The sequence below is a fragment of the Gorilla gorilla genome, chromosome 2, assembly GCF_029281585.2.
Source record: "Gorilla gorilla gorilla isolate KB3781 chromosome 2, NHGRI_mGorGor1-v2.1_pri, whole genome shotgun sequence".
NCBI lineage: Eukaryota > Metazoa > Chordata > Mammalia > Primates > Hominidae > Gorilla > Gorilla gorilla.
In genome coordinates, this window is record NC_086017.1 from 195,075,361 (window position 1) to 195,098,657 (window position 23,297).

Here is a 23,297-nt window from a genome sequence, read left to right on the forward strand (position 1 = left end):
GATGTGCACTTCAAAGGGTTCAGAAGCCCCCAGGGGGTCTACTGTGGAAAGCCGGCACTTCCGGCTGCTGCACAAACACCGCACATTGCAGCGCTATCAACAGAGGTAAACTACAGTTAAAGCAGGGCTGACCAGCCCAACCCGTTTCCCTGCCAGAGACAGGGTTGCCAGGATTTGTCCAGAAGCAAAGCCTGACTTGGTTTTCAACCTAACCACTGCCTAGTCAACCCTGGAAAAAGGAGCACATTGCTAGATGGCAGAGCAGCACTTACGAATTGACCTTTTCTTTCCTTCTCCCCCTCCCCCCATCTCTGTCTCTCCTCACTGGCCCTCCAAATCTGGTTGGTCATCAGAAATCACCTAGGAAGTCTGGTGCTTTTTACAAGAACAACGGCTGGGCCCAGCCACTGGAGAGTGTCATAAAGCAGAAGGTGGGGGTGACGCCTGCCATGATCTGACTCAGACAGCCCCAGGCACCACCACCCTCAAGGAGGACCACAACTCACCAACTGTGACAGCTGATGCCAAACAAGACAAGAAAGCATTCCATAATCTGGGGGCTACAAAATCACCCCTGCTCCCCATCTGTTTCATTTCAATTCAGTGGACCTTATCCATCAGGGTGTAGAGATAATCATAAATTTACGCTCATCTCAACCATCTAAGTCAAGTTAATTTAATTCTAATGTAAAAGCATGTGGGCACCTTTTTTTTTTTTTTTTTTTTCTGGATTGTTGATTCTAAAACACAGCAATGATAGTGTGTCTCAGTGGGATGACTCCGGCCCCATCCTGTCCCTCACTCTCAGCACTGGCCACCGTGTGCTGGGCCCTGCACGCTGTTCACTCCCTGCCTGGAGATGTGCTTGTTGTGTCTCAAGGCCTTGCTCCCTACTGGACCATGAACTCCCCAAGGGCATGACTCTTTCAGGGATTAGGCAGAAAACAGAGGGGCTTTGCTTCCAGATCAAACCCTGACAGTCCTGTCTGACAGAGAGGCTGGGAGTGCTGGCCGCCCTGCTTCTTTACAGGTTAACTCTGTTGGCAGCGCTGCAGTGTAGGGTGTCTGTTCATCTCTTATCTCTGACATTTTCAATACACGGGCATACCTGTGGCACTCAATAGATACATGCTGAATGAAAGAAGGCATGAGACCAAATGGCTCCAGCTGGGGCAACAGTCAGTCATCCATCAGGCGCCCACCAGGCCTCCTTCCAGGCAGAAGGCTGTGAAGGGGTAGAACTGGGGGGAACTCGGGGGGATTGGGGGCATACAATGCAGGCTGAGGGTTCATTTGTTTCCACCCTTCCTGACTCTCCAGGAAATTTGTTCGTTTTTCCTGAGACTCTTGCGAACCAGAGAAAGCAGCAGAAAAGGACAATAACAAAAATCTTACCTGGCCTAAAATGGCTGAAATGAGAGAGGTTTTTCCACTTCCCACACTGCCGCAGATTCCAACCAGTTTACCCTGGACAAGGCACACAGAGAGGAGGGTCATTTAGAGACTACTAACCACTCATCGCTAAGGACTTGAGGAAAAACACATTAACTGTAGTCTACCCATACAGAACTGTCACCCTGATGACTCAGCAGGCCACTTACCTGTTTTCTCACTCATTAGCTGCCTATCTCATGGGTCTCTGTGGCGACACCTGAGATAACAGGAATGGAAGCCCTTTGGGGAAAGTAAACATGCCGCACACATTCCAGTATCCCACCGTCATTCTTAGGCCCAGCCTCTTTCCTATTCTGCTGCTAACCCATGTTCTTCATTTACTTGTTTTTGTTGTTTTTTAGAAGACAGGGCAGGGCTTTTAAAAATCATTTTATTATTATTATTATTACTTTGAGATGGAGTCTTGTTCTGTCAACCAGGCTGGAGTACAGTGGTGCGATCTTGGCTCACTACAACTTCCGCTTCCGGGTTCAAGCAATTCTCCTGCCTCAGCCTCCCGAGTAGTTGGGGTTACAGGCATGCACCACTACACCCAGCTAATTTTTATATTTTTAGTAGAGACAGGGTTTTGCCATGTTGGTCAGGCTGGTCTCAAACTCCCGGCCTCAAGTGATCCATCCGCCTCGGCCTCCCAAAGTGCTGGGATTACAGGCATGAGCCACCACGCCTGGCCACCCATATTCTTTATTTACTTGTTTTTGTTGTTTGCCAGAAGAGAGGGCAGGACTCTTAAAAATCATTTTATTATGATTTTTCTCCAGGGTGTATACATAATTAATTTTCAATAAAAACCATGGACACTGTTGCATGCAAAACATTTCCAAAAATCTGAGGAATATTTATACCATCATTCCCACAAAAAAGTAGAAGACCAAGTCTATGATTAACTGAGTATCCTTAGGCAAGATAAAGAGTTCTCAAAGTGGTGTTGAAAGTTTTCAAGGGACAGACAGATGACTTCAAAAGGGTCACTTGTTTACAACCCCGTGCTGGTTCAAGTGTCCCCAGGAAGGAAGGGAGAGTGGTAGTGTGGACAGAGCATGGATTCTGGAGGCAGATGGGTCTTTATCTAAATCCCAACTTCACTAGCACTTGCTAACTGTGTGATCCAGGCCCCATGACTTAACCTAATACTGTGTCTGTCTCCTTCTTTGGACTCTGAGAACCTTGAGGAAAGGCAGTATCCTCATAAAACTAAGTACAGTGCCTGATAGTTGAACAAATAGTTTTTGACATGGTCCATGAGTACTGAATGGTTTACTGCCTGGTGGCAACAAGGAGGTCAAGTCACAGGTTCAACCTCTGCTCAGGCCAGTTAGATTTACATGAGAAAAATGCTATTCTTATGATTAAATGATGACTAAATGAGACATCAAAAATGAGAAAAATTCCTGGTGCACAGAAGACACTTGGCAAACATTACCTCCCCTTCTCTTCCCTAAAGCAAAGGCCCAGGGAGAATTAAGGCATCTCTCTTCAAATGGCTAAAGGTCTCCCATTGTCTGTGGGCTCTGAAGGGCAAAATGAGGGTCAACATACAAAGCAAAAGAATACATTTTAGCTGCACGTGTGGAATCATTTTCTAATAGAGCTGATAGCAATGTATTAGAGCTGCCTCAATAATCAAGCTAATAGTTACTAAATAAAAAGCCTGTTATGCGTTAACTGAAGTAAGGCCAGATGCAGCGGCTCACGCCTATAATCCCCACACTTTGAAAGGCCAGGCAGGCAGACCACCTGAGGTGAGGAGTTCGAGACCAGCCTGGCCAACATGGTGAAACCCCGTCTCTACTAAAAATACAAAAATTAGCCAGGCACAGTGGCACGTGCCTATAATCCCAGCTACTCGGGAGGCTGAGGCAGGAGAATCACTTGAATCCGGGAGGCAGAGGTTGCAGTGAGCCGAGATCGTGCTACTGCACTCTAGCCTGGGCAACAGAGCCAGACTCTGTCTCAAAAAAAAAAAAAAAGTTAACTGAAGTAAAAACCTGACTTGCATGCCCTTCAATGACACTCATAGTTTCAAGTGGTGTCACTAAAGACTGTGTCCCCTTCTTGCTCATAGCTTTCAAGGGCTGGAAGCTTTTTGTCCTCTTCTCAGTCTAGTTCTGGATTGGCTTACCATGCCCTGGTCAGTTGCTGATTTTCATATACACTGCATTCAAACCTCCTCCTCCCTACTTCCAGTTACATGGACAAACATTTCTTACTACCTCCCACCAGCAACCTTGATCTAAGACATCCTCATCTTTCTCCCGGTTACTGTGGTAACAGAGCCTTGACTGTTCTCCTTGCTTCCTTGTCTCCCCTGCAGCAACCAGAATGATCCTCTTCATACGTAAGTACGATCATGTCACTCTGCTGTGAATCCTCCAAAGGTTCCTCTTCCCACTTGGAGTAAAGCTGAAGTCTCACCAGAGGCTCTGGCAGACACCACCTCTGCCCTTGGCATCCACTACTCTCTCCCATGCTCATTCCACTCCAATAACAGGCACACTCACCACTTGCGGCCTCTGTGTTTCTGTTCCTTTGGCCCGGAATGTTCTTCCCCACCCATCCCATACCCAGGTAGCTCTCTCCCTCATCTCCTTTGATCTTTGCCCAAATACTACTTTTTAAATAAGGCATTCCCTCAGGCAGCCTATTCAAGTTGTAACCACACCTGCTCCCTGCCCCAGCACACTCTCTCCTCACCCACCTTTTTTTTTTTTTGAGACTCACTGAGTCTCACACTCTGCCACCCAGGCTGGAGTGCAGTAGCGCGATCTCAGCTCACTGGAACCTACACCTCCTGGGCTCAAGCAATTCTCCTGCCTCAGCCTCCCAAGTAGCTGGAACTATAGGCGTACAGCTGGCTAATTTTTCTAGTTGTTGTAGAGACAGGGGTTCCACATATTGGCCAGGCTGGTCTTGAACTCCTGGGCTCAAGTGATCTGCCCACCTTGGCCTCCCAAAGTGCTGGGATTACAGGCATGAGCCATCATGCCCAGCCTCTGTCCCCTTCTGTCATAGCCCTTATCACCATCTGATATGCAATATATTGTATTTGCTCACGACCTGTCTGTGCCTGCTAGAATGTAAACTCCAAGAAGGATGGGATTTTTGTCTGTTTGGGTTTTTGTGGCTCTGTGCCCAGCCCTATCACAGCATCTGGCATGGAGTTTGATACTCATAAAATGGCTGTTGAATGAATGAATATATACACATCTGGGGCCCTCTAATGACACGGACCTGTGAATATGGTGCTGGTTCCGAAATACATAGTCTGTATTTTAAAAGCCTTGAACCTGGCATCTCTGTTCCACCATTCCCTATAGGAGGCCCTCTGAGACTAATCTTATGCTACCTGGGCTGTGACATCATCTACCATAACGATCCTTAACTTATATTAAGAATAAATCATTACAACACAATTGTTGTCACAGTAGCACTGAGACTACCTATCATGTGCCAGGTATGATGCACAGCCTAGTGCACAAGGGCGCTCACAGACTTGTAACGATCAGAAATAAAATAATTGTCACAGCTCACATACAACTAAAATAGAATCCTCTTTGGGGAAAAATCCTGGAAAATCCTCTTGAATGTTTCATTTCCTTGCTTATAAAACGATCACCTCATAAGATTAGTTGTTATTCATTTCCGTTGCTAAATGCTTAGTTGGTTTTTTTTAGAGTTAGAGCTGGTCTAATTTGCTCTTTAGTTCAAAATCACTCCTAGCCACAAAGCACTTTGTGAAAAGGAAGAGCAGCCGCCTATTGGTGGCAGATCGGCATGGGGTGGCGGGGTGCGGGCAGGGAGGCAGGGGGCGGACCACTTACCTCTTGGATCTCCAGGTCGATGCTGTGCAGTGTCCTCTGTAAGCGCAGGTGGCCCAGGTGGATGTGCTTGCCTTCTTCCTCTTCGGGACTGGGCCGCTCGTCACTGTCCAGGAGGAGGTGGCCTTTCTGCTCTGCCAGCACCGCCTGATGCTCAGTGCGCTGCAGCTGCCTCACCTTCTCTTTCTTGCCCCTGGAAGCCCTCTTGTCTTTTTTCATTTTGGGGGTCAGCTTGGGCGAGTTCTGGATACTGGAGTGGGAGGAGTCCCATGCCAAGGTGGCATTTTTCATCTCTATCTTGATGTGAGGACTGGCTGGTTTGTTCTTTATCATGTGAACCTCTTCCATTAGAAACAAACTCTGATAGGAGTTGTGAGAGAGGTGCAAAGATGAGACACTGGATCAAGACCAGGGAGACAAGCCTAGGGCGTACACTCACGTAGCAAAACACATCAGGCTATACAGTGGAAGGAAGCTGAAGGGCAAAAGGTAGCTCATTAGTGCAGCCCAATCTCAGGCCCATCAAGGGGTCACGGGAGTGTGGGGCAACCTCAAGAGGTCCAGGGGCCTTATCAGTGACCCAATATTCCACATGACAAATTACATGCTAAACTGCCTTTCCCCCTCAGCCAGCCTAAAGCGGACCTAATGACATTTAACTGACTGGCATGTAGCCCCTTGTTCTAAGGAGTAGTAAAAAGCAGGTAGGAAAAGCAAAGGGCATGCTGACCTCCAGTACAGATGCTCACTACGTGTTTTCCTTCCAGACCCCTCCTGCAGAATGCCAAAGCCTGCCCACTCCCCACACTCACAGCGCTGCACGTATCTAGGAGTAGAGACTGTCACAGGCTTACATTGCTACCGTCAGAAAAGAGTATCTAAAGTTTCATCTACCGCAGAGAACATCTTCTTGCCAAGAAACTCTCATGTCTTCAAAGCCTTGCCTTGGAACTTCAGAGTTCAAACAACCAAAGGAACAGGCTTGCATGGAAGTGAAGGGTATCTCCCTGAGAAACAACCCTTGGGAAGAGAACAAGACACTTTCCTCCCACTCATTCCCAGAGACCCCTGAGTTATGTTAAAAGAAAAATGATTTTTTTTTTTGAGATGGAGTCTCGCTCTGTTGCCCAGATAGGAGCGCAGTGGCACGATCTTGACTCACTGCAACCTCCACCTCCCAGGTTCAAGAGATTCTGATGCCTCAGCCTCCCAAGTAGCTGAAATTACAGGCACGTGACACCATGCCCGGCTAATTTTTGTATTTTTTTGTAGAGATGGGGTTTCACCATGTTGGCCAGGCTGGTCTTGAGCTCCTGGGCTCAAGTGATCTGCCTGCCTCAGCCTCCCAAAGTGCTGGGATTACAGGCGTGAGCCACCGCACCCAGCTGAAGAATGAACTCTTGAAGAGGGAAATGTTTCTGAAATTAAGATGTAAAACACTGATCATAATAAATCACAGCCCAGGATTTTCCCGTAAGACTTTGAATCCACTTTTTTTTTTTTTTTTTTTTTTTTGGTGAGATGGAGTCTCGCTCTGTCGCCCAGGCTGGAGTGCAGTGGTGCAATCTCGGCTCATTGCAAGCTCCGCCTCCTGAGTTCACGCCATTTTCCTGCCTCAGCTTCCCGAGTAGCTGGGACTACAGGTGCCCGCCACCACACCCGTCTAATTTTTTGTATTTTTAGTAGAGACAGGGTTTCACTATGTTAGCCAGTATGTCTAGATCTCCCGACCTCGTGATCCACCCACCTCAGCCTCCCAAAGTGCTGGGATTACAGGTGTGAGCCACCTTCTAACAATCCTCTTAAGCCAGTGATCTTCTCTACAGAATGCTATACCAGTTGGATTCACAGTATGATTTAAAATATATTTATCTTAATTTAAAAAAATTTTAAACATTGCAAAATCTTTAGAGAAAAGATAGCTTTTAGGGTCAGGACCCTCCTTAGTTACTGAGAACCCCCCAGCTATCTTAAAAGTTTGCAGGTGCTATTAAATATCATACATAATCCCCCTCCCCAAGAACAAACCCTTTCTCTCTTAGATTCTAAACTTCTAAGCTCTCCCTTAAGCCCCCGTCTCCCATTCATCCCTGATCCTATCTTCCCCGCAGTGTCATGATTCTAAACTTCTGAGATAATCTTCACTCTCGAGTAACCTTAGGTGTGGCCCCCGCTTGCTGAAATGGCTGCTGGTTTCATTTGTTCAAAGCCTTCCTGAGAGACTGAGCTAAGAGTAACATGCCAAACATTTTGATCACCTTCATAGAGTAAAACCACATGCCGACAGAATTTCCAGCATTTCTCTCCCCTAAAGAGTTATTCAAAGGATGAAGTCTTTTAGACCTCAATGAACTATTAAGAAACATGCCAGTACCTACTGGTTTTCACAGCTCCAGCCCCATGTTTCCTTCCTACTCCCCGCAGCCTTACCCTCCCTTCTACCAGGAGAATTTCGGCTTCAGATCACTCTGCCCTGACGTGCTAAGAGGCAGAGAAGGGCGTCCCCATACTTGAACTTGTATCTACTTGAATTTGCACCTGTCAGAACAACAGAATCTTAGATATAACATAAACCTATAACCATATAAACCTATAAACCATAAGCCTCAACTTTATCACAGGACACTGACCATGAAAACACTATTCATTCACTAGAAGAATCAAATCAGAATGAATCTGTTGAGAACAGAAGAGGGGACTACTCACAGGGTTGCCAGATAAATATAAGATGCCCAGTTAAATTAATTAATTAATGTATTTATTTATTTTTTGAGACAGGATCTCACTCTGTCACCCAGGCTGGAATGCAGTGGCGCAATCTCGGCTCACTGCAACCTCTGCCTCCCAGGTTCATGCCATTCTCCTGTCTCAGCTCTCCCGAGTAGCTGGGATTACAGGTGCCCACCACCACACCCAGCTAATTTTTGTATTTTTAGTAGAGACGGGGTTTCATAATGTTGGCCAGGCTGGTCTCGAACTCCTGGCCTCAAGAGATCCACCTGCTCAGCCTCCCAAAGTGCTTAGGATTACAGGCGTGAGCCACCATGCCGGACCCCAGTTAAATTTAGATTCCAGAAAAACAATAATAATTTTTCAGTATAAGTATATTCCATGCAGTATTTCACTGGGTGTCCTGTGTCTGTATTTGCTAGAGCAAGCCACCCTATTCCACTGGTGACAATCAGTGCAGCTTCACACTGCCTTTCTACAGGTTATCAAATCAATAAATTACAGGTTACATAAATAAATTTTATATCTCTTTTCCTATTCTTTATGCATACTACCCAACAGGAAGCAACAAGTTCTCCTGCCAGATGCACTTGCAGGGTAGGTGAAATAGAGAAAAGACTATACTTGCAAATCTGTCAGATCTCCAACTCCAATTTAAAAAAGAAAGAAAGAAAATGATGTAAAACAAGACACAGGGTGAAAAGCAGGGCTCTGTAACATCGTCAATGAGTTTCAAGGTCTGTAAAATGAATCAAAGAAGCAAGTCTCATCCTTGTTATTCTATATTCCATCTTCTAAAAATGATGGGAAGGCAGATGCTTTTGGGGAGATACAATCCCAGGAACAGTTCTGTTGTTTTCAAAAGGCTGCCTTAGATGGTCCCCCAAGATTGAGGCAAACTTCCTTTAATGTACTCAGAAACATAATAAACAGTTGCCTTACACCTAAAAAACAGCCCCCCAACCCTCATAAAGTCAATGTAATTCTAATTAATAGATATCTGAAGATAAGAAGAAAGAACCGGCTTAGAGTTCGGGAGGAATTAAGTAATAAACACTCGTCATCTTTTTTTTTCTGAGACAGAGTCTCACTGTGTTGCCCAGGCTGGAGTACAGTGGTGCGATCTCGACTCATGGCAACCCCTACCTCCCAGGTTCAAGCGATTCTCCTGCCTCAGCCTCCCGAGTAGCTGGGACTACAGGCGCACACCACCACACCTGGCTAATTTTTTGAATTTTTAGTAGAGACAGGGTTTTACCATGTTGGCCAGGCTGGTCTTGAACTACTGACCTCAAGTGATCCAACCACCTCAGCCTCCCAAAGTGTTGGGATTACAGGCGTGAGCCACCAAGGCTGGCCATAAATACTTGTTATCTTGTGCCAAGCATCTAATTAAAAAAAGAATAACAAGGAAAAAAAGAGACTGAGACCACCAAGAGGAGTAAGATAGAAGGGGTCTAAAGTCTCATGGGGCATCAAATAGAGCTGTGGGTGGTGCTGCTTCCACTATTAATTCTGAGGCTTCCTGGAGAGAGGAGGGACCTATGATGTGAAAGCCACCTGCTAATCCAAGTCCTCACTAATAAGCAGGAGATGAGAGCCCTCGAAAAACAAGGAGAGGACCAACCTACACTACATGCCCTTACTTTATCCAAAGTGCTACCAAATCCATTCACTAGCAAGAATACAGAAACGAACAGCAGGGAGAACTTATGGTCAAACATTTGCTTTCATCCACAACTGGTTATTGCGGATTCAGCAAAATAAAGCTCTGAGTCCCATTAGGCCATTTTTTTTCATATGACTCTGGCTCTTGGTTTTCTAAGAAGTGGCCACGTTGGGGTGGGGGAGGAGCACATTCGAAGACTAGCTTTCTTCCTTTCTCTCTTCTCTCCTTCCTTCCTTCTCTCTCTTCCCTCCTTCCTTCCTTCTCTCTCTTCCCTCCCTCCCTTCCTTTTTCTTTCTTCTCTTTTTGTAAAAAACAAACAAACAAACAAAAAACCAAAAACACAGATAAGAGTCTCATTCTGTTGCCCAGGCTGGAGTGCAGTGCCATGATCATAACTCACCGCAGGCTCGACCTCCTGGGCTCAAGCAATCTTCCCACCTCAGCCCCCCGGGTAGCTAGGACTGTGGGCGCACACCACTGCACCTGGCTATTTTTTTATCTTTTCGTAGAGACAGGGTCTTGCTGTGTTGCCCAGGCTGGTCTTAAACTCCTGGGCTCAAGTGAGCCACCTGCCTCAGCCTCCCAAAGAGCTGGGATTACAGGCGTGAGCCACCACACCCAGCCAGGACTAGCTTTCTTGACCAAATAAAAGTCACCCAGTCAACTGTAAACAAGTAGAATACAAACAAATCTCAGGAACTGAGTTTCCATGTTTCTTAAGAAGAAAATCCAATTTGTTTTCTCCTGAACCTCCAAGATGATTATATTCATCCCTCAAACATGTGAGCTTCAAGCCTTCACATCACCAAAATTGCTTTCTTATTCCTCTCACTGGCCAATAAAGACAAGCAGGGACATAGGAGCTAATCTATGCAGTGGCAACATCAAGGAATTCCAGCCCACATGGCATCCCTTTTTTTGGTTAAGTATTAACCACTATCAAATATCTATTTCTCTCCACCCTCCCAAATATACTCCCTTTTGTATCATGTATGTGTATTATCCTGAAGGAACAAAGAACACAGCCAAGGTATGATCAACTAACCACCTGCAAGAAAAGAAGCTGATACTTACTTAACTGCACTTCTCAACATGATCTAGTTTTATGACTATTTCCATGTAACTGCTTTCCCTGCATCGTGAGTAGCACCACAGGGCAGGAAAAAGAAAGTATCAAAAAGGATTCAGCATGTCAACCAATCAAAGTGACAGTAGCAAAGATCAAGGGGACGATGCCCCACAGTGCTGGTCTTCTAGGTTTAAGCCACTTCAAGGCCCAGTGAGTTGCGACACATCCATGTCAGGCCCAGGTGGAAGGGGCTAGCTCTAAAGGGGAACTCTGCAATCCTGGGAGCCCAGATCATGGCCGTCCACAAAAGGTAAAAATTCACATTAATTAAAAAAGGTGACAAGTCTCATCCCTCAATTCAGTCTCCTCCACTGCCCCGTTTTTCTTACCAACTTGCCAAAAGGCCAAAGCCAAGCTTAAGCCCAGTGAGGCCAGCCTGTGTGGCCCCTTGAACAGAGCCAGCAGTTAGTTGTGTGGGGAGGGCTCCTGACACGGGGGCAGGGGAAGGAGCCACTTACCTTAAATCTGTCAACAGCCACTGAGGCTTCTGAGAGGGACTTTACTGAAAATGGTGTTACTTTCAAAGCAAAAGTCATGGAATTGAAGACTGTCACCACTGTGAAAGCCTGAAAATAGGAGAAGAGAAGAAACTGTGCCTAATGATGCTATGCAACTGAAGTGACCTGACACCATGAATTTCCTCTCAGGCGCTAGGAAGGCTGCAACTTCACTGTCAGCTGTTATTACAAGTCAATTACATTTTTTTTTTTTGAGACGGAGTCTCGCTCTGTCACCCAGGCTGCAGTGCAGTGACACAATCTCGGCTCACTGCAACTTCCACCTCCACCTCCCAGGTTCAAGCAATTCTCCTGCCTCAGCCTCCCGAGTAGCTGGGATTACAGGCATGCACCACTATGCCCAGCTAATTTTTGTATTTTTAGTAGAGACGGGGTTTCACCATGTTGGCCAGGCTGGTCTCAAACTCCTGACCTCAAGTGATCCGCCCGCCTCGGCCTCCCAAAGTGCTGGGATTACAGGCGTGAGCCACCATGCCTGGCCACATTTTTTTTTTAAGTAGAGTTTTTGAGACCTTCAATTAAAATTGTCAGTAAATATGAACCACAGGATGATCTGTAATTTCAGAATTAAACTCAAACTTATGTTGACCAAAAACAACTCATACACTATTTGTGCATAAGGGCTGGCTCCCCACTCTTCTGCTTCTCAGCTTAATCCCATGAATGAAAAAATACCTACTAATTCTTGGGGGAACCTCCAGGTCCAGTAAGGAGAGGACCAGAGCATCATCTCCATATGTGGTATTTTTTTTGTTTTGTTTTGTTTTGTTTTGAGATGGAGTCTCGCTGTCCCCCAGGCTGGAGTGCAATGGCAAGATCTTGGCTCACTGTAACCTCCGCCACCTGGGTTCAAGTGATTTTCCTGCCTCAGCCTCCAGCAAATGTGGTATTTCTAAAATGTTCCCCATCCCTGAGGGTTCCCTGACCTGTGCTGCTGTCAGATCGAAGCCCAGGGTCATATGAACAGAGAAGGTCACCACGCTGGCAATCACCACCACAATGGGAGCCACACCCACAGTGATGCTCTGGAAGTACCCGGCTTTTTCCAATATCCGACGCTCCTCCTCGCGGATTTCTATGAATAAAAAGCAAGCCAATTTCAAAGCAAGTTAAAAGAAGCCTAGGGATGTTGTTCCTCCACCTCCAAACAAGACTCTGTAGGTCTCCAGCCACCCTTCAACACCTATGACTATCAACTCTACCACTAAAGCTGGTATAAAAGGCTGAGGTTTGAAATGGATCAAGTGACAGGAATGAATCTAACAGAAAGCAGTCACTATATATGAACTCAATCATCATCTTCTATGATACCTTTTTCTGATTCTTCTTGTAAATTTCTTAGGTTGAGAAGGAATTAACACATTAATTGTATCTATAATTGGCAGTTGTGTTTGCTTACCTGGTTGTTGTTGACTTTTTGCCTAAGGAATTAATAGGAAAGACAACACAATGGCACTGGAGAATTAAAAAGGGAGGGACTAAGAGGCCAGGCGCGGTGGCTCACGCCTATAATTCCAGTACTTTGGGAGGCCCAAAGCAGGGGGAATCACCTGAGGTCAGGATTTTGAGACCAGCCTGGCCAACATGGCAAAACCCCATCCCTGCTAAAAATACAAAAATTAGCCGGGTGTGGTAGTACACGCCTATGATCCCAGCTACTTGGGAGGCTGAGGCCGGAGAATTGCCTGAACCTGGGAGGTGGAAGTTGCAGTGCACCGAGATTGCACCGCTGTATTCCAGACTGGGTGACAAAGCCAGAACTTGTCTCACAAAAAAAAAAAAAAAAAAAAAAAAAAGGGGCAGTGGGGAGGGAACTAACATTTCCTAGAGTGCCTGCTGTATGTTGGCAGTGGGATAGAAGCTTCCATATAAAAATGCAGTAATGACAACCGGAAGAAGATAGGTGAAATACAATTTCTATAGGCAGAATGATTTTTCTTAAATATTTGCAAAATCAACCCCCGTATTAGCAAAGCAACCATAGTGTACTGAAGACCATGGAGCAGGAAGCAGAACAATAAGATACTTTTTTTTCAGAAGAGGTCTCGCTCTGCTGCTCAGGCTGGAGTGCAGTGGCACAATCACGGCTCACTGCAGCCTCAACCTCCGTGGCTCAAGTGATCCTCCCATCTTAGCCTCCCAAGTAGCTGGGACCACAGATGTGCACTACCATGCCCAGTTAAGTTTTATTTTTTGTAGAGAGGAGGTCTCAGTACGTTGCCCAGGCTGGTCTTGAACTTGTGGGCTCTAGTGATCCTGTCTGTCCTTCCAAAGTGTGGAGACTAAAGGCATGAGCCACCTCGCCCGGCCAATACTTTTTTTTTTTAAGACGGGAGTCTCACTCTGTTGCCGAGGCTGGAGTGCAGTGGTGTGATCTCAGCTCACTGCAACCTCTGCCTCCTGGGTTCAAGTGATCCTCCTGCCTCGGCCTCTTGAGTAGCTAGGATTACAGGCTGTGCCACCACGCCTAGCTAATTTTTGTATTTTTAGTAGAGACGGGGTTTTGCCATTTTGGCCAGGCTGCTCTTGAACTCCTGACCTTAGGTGATCTACTCGCCTAGGCCTCCCAAAATGCTGGGATTACAGGCATGTACCACTGTACCTGGCAAATACTTAATTCTTCTAAGAGGCTATACACTGACCTTAAAGGTATTACCACTGCCTAAGGCATTGGGAACTATCTTCACAGCTAGCTTGTAAGTCACATAAAAACACTGAACTCCTTACTTTAACATGTATTATACACCTTGGCCATGTCTATTAATGAGTAAGAACACTCTTTTCAAATTAATACATACAGGTAAAGATAACCAGTCAGGGGCTGATGGATGAGGGAAATTTCAGAAAAAAGATCATAAAACTCTAGAATCAGAGAGCCAGAAGGGACCAGTGGCAGCCATCCTGCCATCAACCTGCTGGCAGATGTCCATTCAGAATCCATTTGTTCCACTCTAGTAGAAACAAATTCACTGCTTAACAAGGCAGCCCCGTCCACTGCTGGGCACCTCTTGAGTGCTCATCTCCTCTGGATGCTTCTTAGCTTAACAGCCCTCATAAATCAAATGTAGATTCCAGAATTGGACATCATGTTCCTGAAGGTTACTCAATGAAAGGAAAACAACAGCTGCCTTGCTCTGAACACTTTTTTTTTTTTTTTTTTTGAGACAGTCTCGCTGTGACACCCAGGCTGGAGTGTAATGGCGTGATCTCAGCTCACTGCAACCTCCACCTCCTGGGTTCAAGTGATTCTCCTGTCTCTGCCTCACGAGTAGCTGGGATTACAGGCATGCACCACCACACCCAGCTAATTTTTGTATTTTTAGTACAGACGGGGTTTCACTATATTGGCCAGGCTGGTCTTGAACTCCTGAACTCAGGTGATCCACTTCCCTCAGCCTCCCAAACTGCTGGGATTACAGGCATGAGCCACTGGCGCCTGGCCTGAACACTGTATTTCTACTCCAACTATAATGCATTGACTGTTTTACAGCACTGGACTCAGCTCCCGATGAGGTTATGGTCCACCAACAGCCCCATCTCTTTTATTTAAATTAAGTATCTATGTGTTTGTTTTTAATTATCTCCTACTTAAATTTCACCTGTTTCAAGGCACACTGGTTCAACTTGTGTTGAGATCTTTCTGAATGCCCCATCTGTGCCATTTCTCCTAGCTTTGTGGGCACTTACATGTTTGACAGAGCTAGGACCAGCATCCAGCCATCCTGACTCCCAGTTTACCTCAAGGGCCACAAACTATTTCCCGTGAAACCACAGAGTAGAGTGGGCAAAGATGGTGCTCTCAGTAGTAATTTGATATTGTCTTCTGTGAAAGCCTCATGACCAGGCTGGAAAATCATGGGCAGGATGAGAATATACACAGGGGGCTTCAAAACTGAATTATTCCTAACTAGCTGTGTTTTAACTGGGAAAAATCAACATTTTCCCAGGTCTCAATTTCCTCATCAGTGAGATGAGGTTATGGGTTCAAACCTCTAAGATCCCTTTTGAACACAAAGATTCTATGATATTATGTCCTACGATACTAGACACTAGACCTAGTATGTAATGTGCTCAGAAAGCAAAGTGTGTGAATTATAAGACCCAAAGAATCCAAGGTCCTTCTACCACATGCACATACAAAATCTTTAAACTCACTTTGAACACTTTGAGAAAATGCTTTGACCCAGGCATACATTTTGATAAATTTAATGTAAGTAAGAACTTCATTCATCTTCTGGACACGTTCATCCGTGGCGGCCACGCATTTTCTCCTGAAATATGCTGTGAGCCGTGATGCAAACATCTGAAAGGAAAAGTGATGCCATGCCAAATTAAAGCTCATTCAAACTTGAGAACTACCTAATCTGCTTAAGGTCATTCTCAATAAAATGAGCATATAATCCTGCTTGCTAGGATGGGCCAAATGTTATGTAATTGTACTGTCTTTAATAAAAGTGACCTATTGAATTGTAATAAAACATTACTGAATTCTTATCTCTTTATAAGGCAATGAAGACAAGAAAGTATTTATTCTCAATAGTGACCACAGAGACTGAGTGCTTCCAAAGGGGAGGCAGGAGGGCCCTATCACTTAGCACCAACTCCAACGCAGTGACTCAAACACTCCTATGTCAAGTGGGACAGGGTTCACCAGCTGACCTTCTCATTCAGACTCTCTTTCATGCAAGTGACACCTTACCTCCTCTCAAGTCAAAATTCTGTCCCTATGGAGCAAGCACTATCTAGCTCTAGATTGAACCTACTTTGAGGAAATTTCCAATCAGAGCTGTGAGACCTCAGCAATGCCTACTATTACCCAATGGAAGTAACTCATCTCCTAAGGAGAAGCTGCCAGGATTCAGCTGGGAGGCTTACTCACCATTGCTGGGTAAAAGAGGATAAAAACAGCTGATCCCAGGAAGCCTGTTGGTCCCAGAATAATTACATTATAAATCATGCCTAAGATGGCAACAACGGGTCCTCCAGCCAGCAGGCTGCCAACGGCTGCTGCCTCAAACATTCTCTGCCCGTCGTTGGAGCAAATGTTGATGAGCTATAAGATACAAAGAGTAGTGAGGGGACCCTGCAAGGACACGGTTCATTTGTCTCAGGAGGAAGATAAAGGATAAGGCAGGGCCCTAGAGGAATGAACCTCAAGCTAGGAAGTTGCTCTCTGCTGTGAAGCAAACATCCCTCACTCACCTCACCCAGGGATTTCTCTTTAATGTTCTTTAACTTAAGGATCTTCTTAAATGCCATGGTTAGGATGGCCCCCCGCAAGCGGACACCGGTTCGGTAATTCAATGCCCAAGTCAGTGCAAGCGACCAAGACCGCACGATTTCCGTCAGGAGGAGGCCCAGGACTAACAACAAGCTGTACTGCAGGTTAGACTCTGTTGCCTGGGTATACTCCAAGAGGTGTTTCACCATGAAGGCCTATAGGGAGAGACACACACCACTGTCAACATCTCCACGGCACTCACACACAATGCCATAGTTTTATGTTAAGTTAGAAAGAGTAGGCAGCTCCACTCAGGGACCAGTGTGCAAGCAAAGCAAAACTTTGGAGGACCCAATTATTACAAGCTGCCTGCAGTAACTTACTCAGGGCATTCTGCAGGAGCTAGGTCTAATTGCAAACTTTCTTCCTTACAGGACACCATCAAAACCATTACTCTTTCTAATGTAACATAAACCTATCAATGAGCTGAAATTAACTCTAAACACATGGTCATTCAAAAGTATAGCTTTGACCTTATTCCAGTATCTCCACACATGGATACATTTCTTTACATGAAATTAAGACCTTTTTTTTGGATCGTTTCAAACGTGCTTATTTGATAAAAAGGAACAGTGTACCTACAGTTGTACTGGGGAAGAGTGAGAAGTGCATTTGCAAAACATTCCTGAAAATAAACATCAGCAGTTTAATAGTACAGAAGAGAGCAAACAAAGCAGGCTATCAAAAATCCAGAGACCCTCCCATGGGCCCGCCCCACTCCCGACTCCCTCCCAAAAATGAAAACATGTTACCTCAGGTAGCATATGTCTAACACCACCTGCAGAGGGAAGGCGGCCAGCCCCCAAGAACCACCGAGTGCCACCTCCAGCTGAGGTCCTGCAACGCCGGAGCACACACTCACACAAGGCACATTCAGCAACAGTATTAAATACCAGGAAGTGGGAAGGAATGTACTTTTATTGAAAATGAAAAAATATAAAAGTACCATCTTCAAAGAGCATCTCACAAACACTGTACAGCAGGTGAAGCATTGCAGTAACATACATTGAAACATACAGAGTCGAGTTATACAGGACTAGCCATCTAACAGGTCATCTGGTCTCCGACGGTTGTTTAACGACACACAGTAGAAATAGAGAATAGAACCCATATCTGTTTCCAGAGTCCAAAGTAGTATATCAGGCTGACAGCACTCAATCAGTGAGGGCTCCTGAGGTTGCAATGATTCTGCAACGGAGTAGATTCTCTAGGAAAAAAGACCTTGCTGCTAAGGAAAGAGAATTAAAAACAAAACAAAACGAAAAGCTCCCCAAAGAGGTACTCTGCTCAAAATGGCTGGTGCTACTGGTGCACTAAGTTGTGAGGAATTACCTCTGCTCGGGACAGAATAAAAAATCCTAGGCCTCAAGGAAAAACTGGTGGCATCCTTCTGGGTCTTTTCAAGTCCTTGCATCTAAAAATCAATCTTGACAAAAATAAAACAAAAAACCACAACAAAAGAAAGCCAAACCAATCCCCCACCCTAAAGGAAGAAAAAAATTGATGTGAAGCCCATCCACCCTTCTACCCAGGTGCCTTATAGCAAAGGTGACTGCAGCTGTAAGTCAGAGCTGAATGACAGACAAAAATGGAGGCCAGACACCACGGTCTGGAGGTAGCTACGCTGAATTCCAGAACCCAGACTCTCTCTGGGTTCATTTCTTGTTTTTCCTGAGACTAAATTAATACCAGATGTCCACTAGGTCCTAGGAGATCCCCACCAATCAGATTTTTGCCAAGTCCCAGGAAATAACCTGATCAAATAGGAGACTTCAGATTCCAAGAACTACTGTATTCCACCTCTCCCCTCCCTCAGATTTTTAGGTTTATATCCATTGCTTGGGTCACCACTGTATACAGCCGGGTTGCTGGTTTACTAGCAAGAAGATTGGCTTCTTTTCCAGTATGCAATCCAAAATGTGGAACTGAGTCACAGGGCCAAAGCCCCCTTTTCCTCACGTGAAGCAACTCAGTAAGATGGCGGTGCAGTGAAGCCTGTTCCCACACACCTCGGCACTGATGGAGCAGTCTCCAAAGGAAGGCTGAAAGGACAGCAGGTGGTTGCCTTGGGCTCCTTCCTTCCCATACCTTTAGAGTGCCATTTTTCAGCACTGGGTAATAGCATCAGCGCCTCCCAGATGGGAGGAGCAGGGAAGGTAAAAGACATAGTGAATGTTTATACTATGCGAAACTTTCAAAGGGGGGAGAAAGAGGAAACAGCAGATTAAAGAAGTTCCAACACATCGGGTTTTTAAACAACAATGACATTTCAAACCATTTTTTAAGGGATAAAGAAAAAAGAGGTTTTCATGAAAAATCCAACCAAAATTTAGTTTTTAAAAAGTTACAAATGTATCATTTAAATCTAAACAAACTGGAAGAAAACTTGAGACTGTTAGCATAGCTGTCTGGCTGTGGAAAGCATTCCCAGTGAATAAACATTACCTTACCTGAACTCTTGGCGAGAGATTCTGCCCAGCTTGACTCTCTCATTCTGACCGCAGAATACAGCCATCCTGAAAATTCTAAAGAACAGCTTCTGTCACTGGTTCCACTACAGAGAGACTCCCCCCAAATCCAGATCCTGACAGCACCAAGCAAGCTGCAGGTGGAGAGAGGTTGGAAGGGTGGGAAACTTACCTCTCTAAGGGTTTTACACTGTCCTTTCCCCAAAAGGCCCTCGAGCAGAGTTAGCATTCACCAAGAGAGAGCACTGCAGGAGGCGGCCTTCTCTTGCAGATCTACGGTGCGATGCTAATTCTTTATACACAGATCATAGGTGAGGCCTGGTCTTTTAAAACTGTCTTAATCCAAAAAGGCCCCAAAGCATCTCTGTAAGTGTAGCAATGTGGCTACACAGGACCACACTGTTAGAGATTCTGGTACTCCATTAATATTACTATGACCCCCGGGCACCCTGCACATATAGCGGCAGTCCCCACTGGCGTCACCAAAACCTTGGATCATCTTGGTGTATAAATGTCAGCATCAGCTGGCTGGCAGGTAAAAACAAACAGAACACAACAACTTGACTGTGTTTCATTTGTTCTGTGTATGGCTACCAAGGTTCGGTGAAACCCAAGCGGGGACAAGAAATAAAAATGCCGTTTTATTTGGGGAGCCCGTATGTGGGCAGTCTGTCCTTACACAGGTTTCTGTAAGAACAGATTAAGCTAGTTTGAAAGTCATGCCAGATTAGAAAACTTGTAAAAATCTAAAACGAAATGTTCCTCAAAAGGATTTAAGTCCACAGACAGGAGGTTTACTCACTGCTAGTACTAATCTCAAAACCAGCCTGGTTTTTCAATTTCCAATGAAAAAGAAACATATTGGAATTGGAGTTCCAAAAAAGGAAGTGTGTATTGTTTACACTTTCAAATCTATAAAAGAGATTATGGATGAGTCCATTACTTTCTCAGCTCTAGGACAGAATCCCATGAAATAACACTGGCCTTAAGGTGCTCTTCCCTGAAAGGGCAGAGAGAAGAAAAAGCATGCTGCTGCTTTCCTGTTAAAGGAGGGCTCTTAGCTTTCCCTGGCAGCTAGAACAGTTTCCTAGAGGTTAGTACCCCAGTGTTCTGCACCATAAATGAGAGAATAAGGAATATACGGATGTTCAGGGGAGGGACTGTGAAGCCACCAAGCTGAATACGGATAGGTACCATTTTTTTCAAAAAATAAAAAATAAAAATCCCAGCAATCCATGGAATTTTTTTTAGAGGGGAGCCAATGAAGTTCTTGCATTGGCCAAATGGAATCAAGAAAGCCCATGATCACTTTATCCGCAAAGCCTGCATATGGTGCTACCCAGAGGAATGAATTCTATGAGATCAGAGCAGCCACCAGCCCTGTAGTGAAACAATGACAGAAGCTCTTCTTGGGGGAAGCTGGCTCTATGAAAATGTTTGCCATTTTGGTAAATTACATAACACAACATTTCAGTTACATGGTCCTTCTTACTTAAAACTTTTATATAAAGTATGTTAGTTGGTCAATTATTAATAATATAGAAACCCAATACCAGAAAAGTAGTGTTCTCTGCTTCAGAAAAGAGATCAAAACTTTAACAAGAGGCATCAAACGTTAAAAAAATAAAAACAAAAACAAAACTGCAAATTAGTTTTACCTAATCGCCATGCATCTTAGGCACATACTTACCAAAACCATGAACCTCCAGCTTACCCACATATGGAAAACGCACAGTACAAGCAGTACTACTGCTCCGATGCCTCAAGGCAAATGTGTAGAGAATAGATTTAATCAAGGTCTCAAGTGTAAGGCAGCACAGCAGGTGTAAGAAACAGGTGCCCAGGAAACAGAGTGAATGTCAAAGGCTCTCTTGTCTACTCTGCATCAGTACAGACTGGGGAAAACCACGGCTGCCACCCCAACACTTGCCACACAGTCACACTATAAGCCAAAGTTAAACGGACTCCAGGTTAGACTCTAAAATCCTCGACAGTCCTCTAGTTTTCTCAGGGCTTATTTGCCACAGACCTGCCAAACATGTGATAACTCTGCCTCCAGGCACTTGGTATGTCCCCGGCGCTGGCTCACCAGCACGGGCCACACAACGTGCTCTCACCCACTCATAGCACTGCAAGACACATCTGCCTGCACCGACTGTCAGTTCATGTTAACACACAACCGAGAAGCACAGTCCTGTGCAGAACTGGAGTCAGTTCCATTTCACCCCCACCCAGAAATCAAGCCAGTTCCATTTCTTCTCTGGCAACACTGCCCTTTCATCCTTCCAGCTGTTGCCAAAATCCATCGACCCCTTTCAACAGACCTGAAGGCATCTCTAAGACTGCTACCTAGCCCAAAGCTGAGCACAACCTCTGCAACAGAATAAGAGTGTTAGAGCTGGCCGTGGCCGGGCCCCTGGAGACTGTCGGAAAGGATGGTTAGAACTTACTGGTCCACTGAAGCCAGCCAGCTGCGTGATCATCAGGCACACGATGGACAGGATGAGCCTGGTGCGGCAGAAGATCCACACAACCCTTCGCAGGGAAGCAGCGTCTGGCCCAACTTCATTCAGCTCTTCTTGCCACAGTCTCTCTAGTCTTAACAAGGGCACACGTCCTCGTTACACATCTCCTCGGGGGAAAGGCACACCTAGCTCCCCGCCTGCCACCACTTTTTGTCTCCAGGTTTTGCCACCACTCACACAAGTCTCTCCTTTAAAATTATGTACATAGTCTTCACCTTCTGGGAAAAAATACCCTTCCTAGGGAACTACACATTTACCCTGTATAGGGAGCCTCCCAGGATACAGAAAATGATGAGAGCAAAAGCCTTTCTTTCCACCCAGGAAAATGATCCCTGAATGCAATTTGTGAATAAGAACTTTCTTTTTCAGGGGCCCCCAACCCTTTCTGAAGGTTCCTGTGGTAAAATGTAAAGTTGTAAACTAGATTTTAATCATGACAATCAGCTACCACAAAAATGTATTCTGTCACAAGGCAGCAACATAATCTCCCTGCAGACTCAGGAAGAGAAGCGGGGCTGAGAGAGAGAGAGAAAGCCCGTGGTTAAAACAGGATCAAAGGTGAAATAGGAGATAAAGCAAAAGAGCAAAGAGAAAGTCATCCCCAGGCCGCCCGCCCTCCACTGGACAGCTCGGCTCTTTAAAGACACAGAGCTGTGGACTTCACACTCCTAGCTCAGGCCCTGCCCACCCGGCATGGGGGAGATGAGGGTGGACCAGAGGCGCCTACCTTCTGCAGTTCACGTCAGAAGACTCGTGCTTGGACAGAGACCACACGTCTTCCATTGAGAGCTCCCCCTTCTTGTGGGCCACACGGGCCAGAGAAGAAAGCCACGAAAAAGTCATACAGGAAAAAAGCCCAGCATTGTCCACTGGGTGCTGGTGTCTAAGGAGAGAAAACCGAAATCACAAAGCTATCAACACGCACGGAGAGGGCAGCCCGTGTTTAATGGACACTGTTTAGTGAACACAGCTCTTAGCTAAAGACCAGTCTCCCCGGCTGATCTAATCTTAGCCTGAATGTTCTAAAACGGCTTTGATGGGCCGGGCGCGGTGGCTCACACCTGTAATCCCAGCACTTTGGGAGGCCGAGGCGGGCAGATCATGAGGTCAGGAGACTGAGACTATCCTGGCCAATATGGTGAAACCCCGTCTCTACTAAAAATACAAAAAAATTAGCTGGGCTTGGTGGTGGTGCACGCCTGTAGTCCCAGCTACTCAGGAGGCTGAGAGGCAGGAGAATCGCTTGAACCCAGGAGGCGGAGGTTGCAGCGAGCCGAGATCGTGCCACTGGCGACAGAGCAAGACTCCATCTCAAAAAAAAAGGCCTTTGATGCTTCACCGTCATCACTCAGCACGGCATCTTACTTGGAAGTAGTCCGGATGGGCTTCAGAGCACTCAAGCCATGATGGTACTTTCCCTTGGGATGCTCCTCATCCAGGATTCTGAGCTGAGAATGCATGGAGGCATCAAGAGAGAGGCCCTCGGCTCGGGCTGCTGTTTCCAAGGCATCTTGGCATTCCAACTGTTCCAGCAGATAGGGAGAAAGGCAAGAGCACAGTTAATACACAGGCGAGAGGCAAACGGAACTGATGAAACAGCTCAAACTGCAAACTGGACTCATCTTAACTGAGAAATTCCAAGCAAGGGTCAGGAGGTTAAACACTAACTTTGTATGATTTGAACCCATTGGGGAACATTAAGCT

At 45.7% G+C, this 23,297-nt stretch overlaps 1 protein-coding gene across 8 annotated transcripts in view; it reads right to left on the reverse strand.

Annotated features, from left to right (window-relative positions):
* The window catches only part of ABCC5 (ATP binding cassette subfamily C member 5), a 97,299-nt gene that overhangs the window by 45,607 nt on the left and 28,395 nt on the right, over positions 1-23,297 (reverse strand). For 4 of the 8 annotated variants that reach the window (XM_031009247.3, XM_031009248.3, XM_055381984.2 and 1 more), the window contains exons 3-12: positions 22,959-23,116; positions 22,321-22,476; positions 21,519-21,666; positions 16,522-16,755; positions 16,199-16,372; positions 15,475-15,622; positions 12,246-12,394; positions 11,260-11,367; positions 5,277-5,633; positions 1,396-1,467 (exon numbers count right to left, since the gene is read on the reverse strand). In XM_031009247.3, the coding sequence (XP_030865107.3) occupies positions 1,396-1,467; positions 5,277-5,633; positions 11,260-11,367; positions 12,246-12,394; positions 15,475-15,622; positions 16,199-16,372; positions 16,522-16,755; positions 21,519-21,666; positions 22,321-22,476; positions 22,959-23,116 (1,704 nt within the window). Of the gene's footprint in view, positions 1-1,395; positions 1,468-5,276; positions 5,634-11,259; positions 11,368-12,245; positions 12,395-15,474; positions 15,623-16,198; positions 16,373-16,521; positions 16,756-17,178; positions 21,413-21,518; positions 21,667-22,320; positions 22,477-22,958; positions 23,117-23,297 lie in introns of those variants that run through there. The other 4 variants (XM_019024294.3, XM_055381985.2, XM_063704423.1 and 1 more) reach the window with 3 other exon arrangements.